The sequence below is a fragment of the Enoplosus armatus genome, chromosome 10, assembly GCF_043641665.1.
Source record: "Enoplosus armatus isolate fEnoArm2 chromosome 10, fEnoArm2.hap1, whole genome shotgun sequence".
NCBI classification, from domain to species: Eukaryota; Metazoa; Chordata; class Actinopteri; order Centrarchiformes; family Enoplosidae; genus Enoplosus; species Enoplosus armatus.
The window spans coordinates 3252984-3265462 of record NC_092189.1 but is presented as its reverse complement, the minus strand read 5'-3'; the positions used below and the strand labels follow the sequence as shown (position 1 = coordinate 3265462).

General features: G+C 46.3%; 1 protein-coding gene across 1 annotated transcript; it reads right to left on the bottom strand.

Moving 5' to 3' along the window:
- Nucleotides 1-4898: 4898 nt before the first annotated feature.
- slitrk4 (SLIT and NTRK-like family, member 4) lies at nucleotides 4899-7526 on the bottom strand. The gene has a single exon (XM_070913103.1). It carries the CDS (start codon nucleotides 7488-7490, stop codon nucleotides 4899-4901), a length of 2592 nt encoding a protein of 863 aa, XP_070769204.1. The 5' UTR covers nucleotides 7491-7526.
- Nucleotides 7527-12479: the final 4953 nt, after the last annotated feature.

Genomic DNA, 12479 nt, shown 5'->3' with positions numbered 1-12479 from the left:
CAGATTTATCTCGTTTTTGTTACTTCCATTGGTAGACCTTGACCCCGATGTTCAGATATACTCTTATTCCTCATTCCTGGAGATAATAAGAATCATCATCATCATCATCATCATCACTTGATAGCCCCCCCCCCCCCCCCCAAAAAAAAAGAAATAAATAAATACCTTTCAAAAGCTTAAAAACTATAAATTTGGGATGTTTGGATGTGGAAACAACAGAGAGAGAGAGAGAGACAACAAAAAAACAACAACATGCTAAGGAATGTGAGTGAAGCTCCATTAACACAAGCAGAAAGTGTATAAAAACATTACATCTTTGAAATCTGACGTTCTGACATTTGTAGGGCATCACAAGGAGATCCGAACCGCACAAATGTTTACGTGTTCATGTTCATGTTTAAATGAGGTAAGAAAAATAGCTTCTTTTTTTGTGTGTGTGTGTGTGTGTGTGTGTGCGCAATGTGTTTTGACCTCAGACAGAATAATCCAGAAAGAAATGACGACATCCTGAAGTGACAGCTGATGGAAAACAAGAGCTAAATAAATAAATAAATGCAGTTGTAGATTTTAGAAAACATGTTTGTCATAAACAATCACCGACTGCAGAGTTGTTGTTGTTGTTGTTTTGTTTTTTATCATTGTTGCACGTCATGTATGCACACTTCAAGGTTTTCTTTGATTTGGCCACTTGCATTCCTTTTCATTTGATCAGATTCTTGCTCTTGTGTTACTTTCCAAGTACCTTGTCCCAATGTTCACATTGACTCTTAATACACATTCCTGGCATCATCATCATCATCATCATCATCATCATCAAAAGCCTCTGAAATGTCCTTTTAAATTCCCAGAGAAAGAGGCACAATGAAGACAATCCACCGCCATTGCACACTCTCTGCTGTGTTCTTAGCTCACAGCGCCCCTGGTGGCCAATTCTAAACTGAATGCATGCTACCCTCCTATTCCAGCAGTGCTTTCCTAACACTTCCCACTGCAGCCCCCCCACCCCCACCCCCCCCTTAATATATGTGCATTTCACCAGGCAACTCCATCATCAGATTAGAATACACTCTGAGGCACAACAGAGATGATTTTACAGTTTGGAGTCAGCGCAGAACAGCATAACTGTCTCATCAGCAGGTGACAACAGCAGAGAGGAGGTGTGTGTGTGTGTGTGTGTGTGTGTGTGTGTGTGTGTGTGTGTGGGAGGGGGGGGGGGGAGGCGCGGGGGAGGACCATCAGGCTCCTTGTACATTTTTCATTGTGCTAATGTCTAGCGAGTTAAATTACAGTGAAAATAAACAATTTCTCTGATTTCTAGCGATGCCACGGTAGCCCCTCAAGGACCCCTGGAGCTTCCAGGAACAGAACCCTGCGCCGGTGCCAAGTCACTGCAGTAAAATGTTGGGCTGAAGAGACACTTTTCCAGCCAATTTGAGTCCTTTTTTTTTTTTTTCTTTTTGATGAAATTTTTCCCCCAAGTATCCAAATGATATTTCTGCTCTATTAGAGAGCGGCGCGATCGAAAATATGACAGGAGGAAAGATGGGGAGGAGAGAGGGAGAGTTTGGAGGGGGCAGACATATCAGATTCAATCGCCCCCCCCACACACACACACACACACACATCCCTTTTTTAGTTCATAACTGCCAAGGGTATTAATAATTAATGAGGACAATTCTCTGGCGTCTGGATGAGTCATACTTTCTGCTACTTGGTTTCCCAAAAGCCCCATAGGTTGGATTAACACAGAAACAGGAAATCTGAATTTTTAACCCAAAATGGAACAGGCATGAATGTTTGATAGGCGCCTAAAAACAGATGCAGCGATGATACCTGCTAGACAAAAAAGGTCAGCGCCAAAGAAGCTTCAAAAAGCTTTGTTGGCACCGACTGAGATCAAATATGGACGTGGAAACAACAGAGAGAGAGAGATGACCAAAAAGAACACGCTAAGGAATGTGAGTGAGGCTACATTAACAGAGGCAACAATTTTGGTCATGTTACATCTTCCTCACATTTTTGTGAGCTTCACAAAGCGATCTGACCCATAAAAAAAAAACAGCACAAAACCACGCTCAACGTCGCGTGTTCAAGCTTCGGACGTTTGAGTTTGGCACGGACATTTGGCTTCAATGAAGATTTTAGCGAAAAAAGCTCAAGTAAAGATACGGCATTGAGATGTGGTCCTTAACTCTGCACAAATGGTTTCATGGCCTGAAGTGTAACAAGCAGCCAGTTTTCTCCAACTAAACAGACTAAGCAAACACATATTACGCTTGAAGGGCAGCCAGTGTTTGTACACGAACAAAAACAAGTACAACATTCTGTCACTTGAGCTGGAGTCTGTCCAACGGTGGAGCTGTCAGACAATCCAACTTGTTCCGTAAAAATACAAAATAAATAAATAAATAAATAAAACTCAAAGCGGGGTGTAAAGGAGCTGGCAGTTCCACTGGGAGAATCTTAAAAGTAAAGCAGCCTAGAAAAGCCAAGAGGATGCAAACTAAAAGAAATAGGGGGACACGGTGCAAATAGGTGCTGATTTTAATACCTTGATTTCAACATGATTATACAAGAGAAAATTAACCAATATACAGGAGATTTATGACCGATAGAAAATTGTATTTATTATACTTTCCAAGATACATTCTATTCATTTGTAATGTCAATAAACACTCATAATTTTAACGTAACAATACTTTTTAAATAAGGACCGGATAGAGTTAGGTTGATAAAAGAATTCCGAAATAGAACCTGTCCTGACAATATAACCTCAAACTAAATAAATTAAACAAAATTATTTGAAGCCGTCATGACTGAGCATTTTTTTTCTTTTTTTTCAGTTTTTTTTTTTTAGGTTTTTTTTTTTTACTAATATTGCACATGGTGTTTTTATGATATGATTCGGCCCAGGTCTAACAATTTTAGAGCTTCAATTTGCAGCCTTCCCCCACCCCTCCCCCCCCCCCCCCCCCGATTCCCAATTCCCCAACAATTCTGGAACCATATCAAGTTTAATGCACATTTATTTTGGTTGCATAATGTTAATAAGAAACCTTTTACAAGATACCGTGGGAGATATAAGAATAAGGAAAAAACTGCTTGAAACTTCACAGACTCTATCAGGCCTCAGCTTTCGTCGTGCGACAACAATAAAAAGGAAACATCACAGATCACATTTCACCACCCTCGTCCAGCGGGTCGAGTTCTTCAGTGAACTGAGAGAAACAAAAACCCTCGAATTGACACTTGACACAACAGTCACTTCGCTCTGATTAGCTCTGATGCACCGTTCTACCAAGTCCTTTCCACTCTTTGCGTATTATTCCTTTTTTTTAAATAATACCAATAACTCTTTAAATAATCCTGCATAGAAAAATAAATGAACTATGTTGTTAAATTTCTTCTTGTCTTTTTTTTTTTTTTTTAACTACGAATTGAGAGCTGACAAGGGGAGGTGGGTCATCGATTGAATTATATTAGCGGTTCGTTTGACAATTCTGGCTTGTAGTCTCTTGATGATGATGCTCTGTCGTACAGTATCTGTGTGTGTGTGTGTGTGTGTGTGTGTGTGTGCGCACGTGTAGATGTTTGTCCTTCCTTGTATTTTACAAACCAGTCCCACAGATACAAATAATGTAAGACTTACAAAATAAATTCCAGGTTACGCTTACATGGCAAGCAGCTTTGTAATTGTTTTTTTTTTTTAGTTTTTTTTTTTATCCTTGGGTTTTTCATTTTTCAGAAACAACATCCTCTGACAGTGTATGTGCCGTTAGATTTCACCCAAAACATACAGTTACTGTAAGTAGCAATTTTGAAGAGAAACACAACTCCATTCAGAAGACACTATATTTAACATGGCTCTTTACACAAAGAGAACAAGTCACGAAAAATCATTCCCCAAAAGAGTTTTGCAGTGCCTCCCGATTCCCATGAATGGAAAACAGGGGCCCCCGCGTTTAGCCTCCTGGCAAAGAGCAGGTGTACTGCTACTGGTGTGTAATCCAGACAAGGTGGCAGAGAGTCTGCAGCCGACTCCAGCGAGTATCCCCAAGAACAAACAGATATCCCCGCAAATAAAAAATAAAAAAATTTAAAAAAAAAAAGCAAAGTAGCATCCGTTGAGTCTCCAACTCTGTTAATCTCATCCCAGAAGAAGTGATTTTGGATACTCTCCAGAGCAAAAGAACAACAACCAACGTGCCCTCCTTTTTCATTTTTTTTTCTCTTTTTCTTTTTTTTTTTTTTTTAAAACGAGGGTTGAACACAGCGAGGTATACTCTCAAGCACTGTTTTCAACACCCTTTGATTTGGTTGGAAAAAAAAAACAAAAGGAGGAGGAAAAAGAACAACGAGAACGACAAAAAATAAGAAGATAAGTACCCATTTCAATAGCAGCAAAAAAAATACTATGACTGTCTGGTTGCTTTTTAGGGTGTCCTGTGGTATGTATGTGGGACTCATACATGTAGTGGCATGGATAATCCAAAAGGTCTTTTACTGTGAAATAGATCCACGTTGATTCTAGTAATAGCTTTTGTAGTGTGGAGCCATTTTGTCCATCTCTGCATTGGTCATTAAGGATTTCCAGAAGGCACTTTTTTTTGCTGTGTGTGTGTGTGGGAGTGTGTGTGGGAGTGTGTGTGTGTGTGTGTGTGTGCGCATGTGTGGCTGCAGAGGGGGATGATGAAGACAGAAAGCGATAGATCGGGGTGGGGGTAGGTAGGGGGTGGGGGGGGGTTCGAATGGTGTTCGTGTGTGGCCAGAGGGGGAGAAAGAACGAGAGAAAGGCAGATGTGTTTGGCTGTCTGTCTGCCTGCATGTGTGTCTAGACTTCCTTGTGTGTGTGTGTGTGTGTGTGTGTGTAATATGCACTAAACCAAACACAACAATCCCTACATTTTACTCAGCGCAGTCTGCTCCTCGAGCACCTGCAGGTAATCAGGCGTTCCTTGGAGCTTGGCTTTCAGCTCGTAATACTCACTTTTTCTCTGCTCCACCACGATCTTACTGTGGTTCCCGCCTATCAGTGACGACTTCTTCATCTTTTTATCCAGCGTTTTCTCCGGGTAGCGGATTTCGTACCCGCCCATCCCTATACTGTTGAAATCTCTTTTGCTGTCCAGGAAGTTCTGGATGAACATGCTGGGCTCCCTGTGGGGGAGGAACTCCTCCAGTTCGTCGATGGTGCTGAGGCGTTTGTTGCGCTCCAGGGTGGAGAGCGAGTCTTTATCCTTGTCGGCGCTGTTCCGGAGGATGATCTTCTGCCTCTGCGAGTCTGCAAACTTGAACCCGGCGTCCATGTCGGATGAACGTCCGATCCCACAGGTGTGGCTCTTGCCAATGTGCTCGATGGTCTGGGGGATGAATGTCTCGCCTCCCAAGTCGTCTCCCGGGATGGAGCCTTTTTTGCCAGATTTGTGGCTGTGTCTGCGGAGCTGCAACGACATGGAGCCACACTCCTGGTTCCCAAGCCCCTCCTGCCTGCCCACTGGTTTTTTATTCCGCCTCAGGACAAAGACTAGAAGGCAGAAGGCCACGAACACAGTAAGGATAAGTACTACAAGGATGCTGAGGATCATGATGGAGAGAGGAACAGGCCCTCCCGGTGGTGCTTTGCCAACTCCGGCAGGCGACACTGAGGTCAGTACAGGGGTGGCGCTAGTGAGGATAAACGGTGGTCTCGCAACCAGCTTAGGACACAGGATCTCATTTTTCAAGAGACGCAGCTCTATATTGGAGAACTGCACAGGGGAGGCACATTTCACCTCTTTGGCAGCCACTCCATCACTTAGCTTCTCTAGCCAGAGTTTGAGGGCGACAAGATCGCAGGAACACTCCCACGGGTTCCCTTCCAGGTCTATCTGGGTCAATGATCGCAGCTGGTCCAAGACACCACTCACTGGCAGGGTCATGAAGTGGTTGTTTTTCAGATTCAGTCTGGCTAAAGAGACACCCGAAAACACGTAGGCGGGGAGACTCCGCAGAACGTTGTTGTTGAGATACAGGAGTTGCAGGTTCGGCATGGAGTCGAATGTTCCCGCTAATATTTCTTTTATGGCATTGTATTCCAAATATAGGTACTGGAGGTTTGAGAGGCCCAAAAACATCTCTGGGTGTAATTGTTCGAGCTGGTTTCCATTCAAATACAGTCTCCTCAGGTTAGTGAGGTTAGCAAACACACCTTTCTGGACTGTGACAATTTGATTGCTGCCAAGATGTAGCAAATCTAAGCCCTCAAACCCTTGGAAATCAGTTGGGCTTATGTCACGGATGTAATTCCCACTCAGGTGAAGTTTCTTGGCATTTGTGGGCTTGGGAATGAGATCAGCTAAATTTTTAATGTTCCTCTCCTGACAGCTGACGCTGATGCCAAAGTCAGAGGGGTGGGCTTTACAGCTGCAGGGCTGTGGACACAACAATGGAGGGGTCCGTGTCTGAAAGGAAACAATCTGGTTATTTCTTCCAAAAGGGGGTATACCGGCCACAATACCATTACCGTAAATCTTAGATGAGTCAGTGGTTTTTGGCGCTTTTGTGGCTACGGGAGCCACGGTGGTTGGGGACATTTTGGAGGGTGATTGCCCATTATCAGGCGGTGCAGGCGGCATCCTAACATCAAAGTCACTTCCTGTTCCCATGGGACAAAGCTCCTGTTTGTTGGTTTCTTTCAGGAGCCTCCCGTACAAGTCACTCGGCGTTTCACATATGGCCTCGCCGATAAAAATATTATAGGGCATGTTTTCAAGCCATGCCTTGAGAGGTGCTAAATCACAGGTACAATTCCAGGGGTTGTCGTCCAGCTGCAGCTCCACAATGCGCCCAATATGCTCCAGAACCCCCAAATAAGGAAGCTTCTGGATCCTGTTTCCCCTTATATCCAGGTGCGTAAGCGAGGCAAAGCGAAATATGTTGTCAGGAAGTGCCTGTATGAGATTATCGTTCAGGATGAGCACTTTGAGCTTGTGCAGTTTGTTAAATGCTCCCTTTTCAATGTATTTTATCAAGTTGTAGTCAGCCTGAAGGTACTCCAAGTTTTCTATCCCTTGGAAAGTGTCTGCTCGCAGCACCTTCAACTCATTATTGTTCAGGTGCAGCTGTTTCAACGAGCTCATCCCCATGAACGCTCCACCTTCGATGTTCTGCAGTTTATTGTTCCCCAGCTGCAGTGACACAGCGTGGGTGAAGTTGAGGAACGAGTTTGGGTATAGTATGATTAAGAAGTTGTTCTGGAAGTTCAGGTGGTACAGGGACGAGGCCGGCGGGATGAGCTGCGTGGGCCGATAGACGGTGATCTTCTCGCAGTTGACGTACAGCACGTTTTCCACCGACATGCAGGAGCAGGCGCTACAGGTCTCGGCCATCAAGTCCGAGGCGGACGGGTCTGCCATCTGGGGTCCGTCCGACATGGAGGGGGAGGAGAGGGAGGAGGAGAGGGAGCCGGAGATGGAAGAAGAAAAGGCTGCCAGTAGGAGTACGAGCAGCATCTCGCCGGTTAGAAATCCTCCCCCAGAAAACCATTTAGTAACCTTTGGAGAGAAAAAAAAAAAAAGACAGGTGCGTGCACAAACATTCACACACACACACACACACACACACACACACACACAGGTGTACATATGTGCAAACAAGCCCAGAGACGCATGTTCACACACACACACACACACACACAGAGAAAACAAACCATCAAAATGAATACTTGATACTGATTATAACGAAATGACAACATTTAATGGTGCTCTCCGCCTTCTTAAAATCTAAAAACCACTTCAAGAATTTTACTGTCAATGCCACAATATGCAAATATCCATGCTACTGATGCACATTTTGTAATTACTGCACTTTTTCGTCAAATCATTGCAGTGAGTAGCTTTGGCATTGACACAGTGATTCACCCTAACCGTCGGACAACACAAATGTTTGATGCAGATTATCCAACACTGCAGGAAAAGTGCCATATGCTCTGGAAATTACTCAAACCCACGAACTGCCGCACGTCTATGCGTCTTATTCCGACATCCAAGGCATGAGGCATCGCTTTGGAAAATGTCTAAGACAGCAGCACGACTATGTTCTTCCCCTCTCAGCATATTGAACATAATCAAAGTCAAAGGGCTGCAGTTCTCTTTTTCACGGAGGTCTCATTTGAAGCCAGCAGCAACAGCACCACCACCACCACCACCACCACCACCACTAAGCAGCACATTCCCGTTATTTAGGAAAGCGACTGTGAGAGCAAGGGGAAGAGGAAGAATTGGGACTGTGCCCACTGCTGACATATTGAAAGGGTTTGAGCGGCATGCATTAATCTCACAGAGAGCATGTTCTTTTTCCTCATATTTGACACCAAATAGACAAAGAAAGAACATTTTTTTTTTCCCCTCAAATGCAGACATTTAGGAAAAATCTTTAAAAAGGAACACAGATGGAATCTTCAAAAAAAAAAAAAAAAAAAAACTAGACTTACCCAAAGCTGAGGTGGTAATGAATGCGGCTCCCTCTGGAGACACGGGGCAGCGTTGGTGAGACATGGATGGAGACGTGCGCAAACGGTCCTCCCAGCCGAAGTGGAACGCAGACAGTTATGGGGGCGCAACAAGGTTTCTCCAGCCCCTATCTCCCCATGTAGGCTACTGTATATCAACCCGAGCCAGGCAAACTGGATGGAGAGGGGGGGGGGGGGGGGCGGCGGGCGGTGGAGATGGAGAGAAAGGAGAGGTGAGGTGGGGTGGGGGGGTGGGGTGGAGGAGGAGGAGGAGGAGCGGGGGGGGGGGGACGGGGGACGGGAGGAGGGCGCTCCGATTTCACCCGATGCGTCTCTTGCTGACGGGCTCCTCTTGCTTGGAAAAATCACCCCTCTGGTCGTTCGGTCCCCAAGGTGGCTGTACTACCTCCATGGGAGAGCGTTCATTTGGTTGCAGGAGAGAGAGAGAGAGAGAGAGAGAGAGAGGGAGAGGAGGGGAGAGAGAGAGAGAGAGAGAGAGAGAGAAAGGGAGAGGCAGACAGCTTTTAGAGATCTTGACAGCGCGTCCTGCGACTCCAAGGCGTGAAAAAAGGCGCAAGGCGTTCGGCGATGCGGTGAAATAAGTCCCTCATTCTTTGGAGTTGTGGTTTTCTGTTTTGTTTTGTATTTTGTATTTTAATTCAGGGGGGGAACTGGAGAAGGAAGGCGAGCAGAGGAGAGGAGACAAACGGGGTGGGGGGGAGAGAGAGAGAGAGAGAGAGAGAGAGAGAGAGAGAGAGAGGATGGCCAAACACTGCGCGTCTGGCTTCTTCAGCTCGGCTCTGCAACCCCCAGCGATCCAATGAATAGATACTGGTTTGTTTCGAGCGAAGTTGCGCACCGGGAGAACGCTTCAGAGGGCGACAGCGGCCGAAACGCTCCCATCAGGTTTACGTGTGCGAGTTGATCTTTAGTCTGAGGCAGCATAAATCCAGTCCTCCGCCGTGACCCCGTGCAAAACAGTTATTTTTTTTTTTTTGACCCCCCCCCCCTCCTCTCTCTTCGGTGATCAGTTTATTTGCAGGGCAGCGGCTTATTTCAGTCTCCATCCAACGGGAGGGAAGAGAGAAAAGACAAAAAAAAAAAAAGACTATGGCGGTGTCGAAGCTCCTCTCTTGGACAACCAAAAAGAAAAAGAAGAAAAAAAAAAGAAGAAGAGAGAGAAACAAGAGAGACAAGTCAGGACAGCAGAAACCGGTGCGTAAGAATGAATAATGCAGTTCGTCCGCCTGGAGTCCGCTGCGGTGGGAGTGAGGCGCTGGAAACTCCGCGCTTTCTCTCCCGCGTCCGTCCGTCCGTCCGCCCGTCCTTTCCGCGCACAGCGCGACCGAGATCAACTTGTGTGGATTTATTAAAGCCCCCCCAAAAAATATCCAGTCGGAGGAAAATGGAGGGAGTTGGGGGTTAGAGAGGAAAGCGAGCTTGTGTTGCTCCCCACCCCCCCCTTTTTTTGTTTTTTTTCCCCCTCTTCTCTCCTCTCCTCTCCTGTAAGAACAGAACAGTATCCGTGTCAGGCGCGTAAGTGTGCTTGGCTCCTTCTGCAGCCGCATTCACTGAGCTTCCCACACGACTAACAGAGGAGAATGCAGAGATGTAGAGAGAGAGAGCGACAGAGAGAGAGAGAGAGAGGAGGGAGGGGGGAGGAGGAGGAGGAGGAGGAGGAGGGGTCTCTCACCGAGAATATATATTTAAAAAAAAAACCCCCACAAACTTCAGACCTTGAAACAGATCCGTTATTTTGAGCGCACCTTTTAATAACGGCTGCGCTGCTCTGACCGTTTATTGTGATCCTCTAATTATCCGATATTTATGTCGAAAACTCGAACACAAGGATGCTCTCACCTGTTTCACTCCACCCCCCCCCCCCCACTCCTCCTCCTCGCCGTGTAACCTCCAAGGGGATCAAGATCAAAGCTGATGAAAAGCGAGGAGGGGAGTGTTTGTGTGTTGGGTGGGGGGGGGGTTAAAAAAAAACCCGCTTTACCTGCCAAGTCGTCGCATTGGACTTGACTTGCGCGACGCGACCCGAGCGCGCCCCCGCGGTCCGATCCGAGGGAGAGAGAGAGGGTGTGTGTGTGTGTGTGCGTGTGTGCTTAAAACCGGACACGGGAGCGCGCCTGTGAGCGGCATTTTAAATAGAAGGGGTGGAGAGAGAGGAGGAAAGGAGGAGGAGGAGAGGAGGTTATTATTCAAGAGTGCTGCAGTCAGACGGGCTGCACGTGGAGGGGTTGGGGGGGGGGGGTGGTAAGGAGAAGGAGGTGGGAAATCAGTCAATCAGAGGCTTATGCGGTTCACGTTTTGCTCTCTTTTGGTGTGTGTTTTGCAGGAGAAAGAACAGATCGGAGCAGAGAGGGTGGAGAGGAGGGGATGAGCGCATTAGAGGTACGGCTACACCCCTCCCCTATATTGTTTATCTCCAACCTTGTATATGCTCAGAGTCTATCTATCTATCTATCTATCTATCTGTTTATTTATTCATGTGGGACGAGCCTCCACCGGGCTGACACCCACGGGGAGCGAGAACGGGAGTCGCACCTGAAACCCGACAGCGTCCTGCCCCTCGCCGGAAGCCTCACCTCTGGTTTCCTCTTGCAACAGGTGACAGGAGCCAAGTGACGCACAAAAACGCCGAGAAAAGCAGGGCCGGAGAAAGGGAAGATGGGAAAGTATGGATTCCGCCAGGCCCGGCCCCGCACGCGGGTGGGTGGGTGGGTGGGGTTGGGGTGGGTGTGTGGGTGGTCAGTGGGTGTCATCTGGTGTCAAATTAGTCCACACAAAAGTTTCCCTCGACAGTGTGCAGGTGGGATTAACCTCGACATCCTTTCAACATTTGTAGTGTTGAAGAGTGACATCATTGTGTTATGAATGGATGTGCAACACAATCATCATTCACATCTTTTTTCTTTTTTGATTTGATTTCGAAAACCTAACTGCTGCGTTTCACCGCTTCCCACTACTCCGACCCTTGGTGGAGATAGCCGTTTTCCTACGTGGAGGAGATCATTCGTCGGTACTCAAAGACGTCTTCATCCCCTTGTGTCGACTCCAGGAGACGCGGCAAATGAGTCAACGGCAGCAACGCTATTCTGTTCACTTTTGCCACGCGTTCATCGTCGACTTCGCCTGGTAATTTGAGGCTTTTGAGATATTGTGCAGTGCCAAAGAAAACACTTCAGCAGAAGTCATTTTCAGCACATTTTCCAGTGGAGTTTGGTACGCCGCGGGGGGGGTTACGGGCGTTTAAAACATGCCTAATTGTGCTGTCTTGTGCATTAATAGTTCCTAACAGAAACAATATTTGTCAAAACAGTTCCAACTCAGGATCCACTTACTGGCTTTCTTTTCTGGAGCTTTCAACCGGAGCTATGAGTTGGAGTTGTTTCATCAAACTTCTGTTGCTCTGTCAGCCTTCAAAAAAAAAAAACGTCCGCACGACACCGAAGCCCGTGAAAGAAATGGTTAATAATATGCCGGCATGTAGTGTTGAAAAGTAACACAAAAAGCCACTCACGTCACAGGCTTATAAAGAGTGTTTTCCCTTGTTAGAAAATGAAAAATACATGCTTAATACAGCAGCGCTCTGTTGCATGGTGCGTGCAGATGTTTTCTTGTAACCTTTACATTAAAAAAGGTGACGGTTGCGTTCTGGAAAAAGAGCACAACTGAATGTAATACATCGTGTTAAACTGAAAAACCGTATTCATTCTCTGCTTGACAGACATATTAAAGCGGACAGTAAAAGAGGATACACGTCGGAGGGGGGGGGGGGGGGGGGGGGGGGAGTGAAACATCTGAATTGCAAATGCATTTCTGATGCTCTTAGAGTCGCCTTCCTTTGATACAATCTCCTCCACTCCGGCAAAGCCAGCTGGTAATTAAAGACCCTTCAGACTGGAAGTTATCATGTTTTGATGGAACGTTCAGTCTCAATTATGTCTCAGTCAGCTGAGTCCAGCAGCCTTCCCGTGCAATT

Bases quoted from the DNA above. Each gene is read 5' to 3' on its own strand.
- slitrk4 (XM_070913103.1), bottom strand. From the start codon at position 7,490: ATGCTGCTCGTACTCCTACTGGCAGCCTTTTCTTCTTCCATCTCCGGC.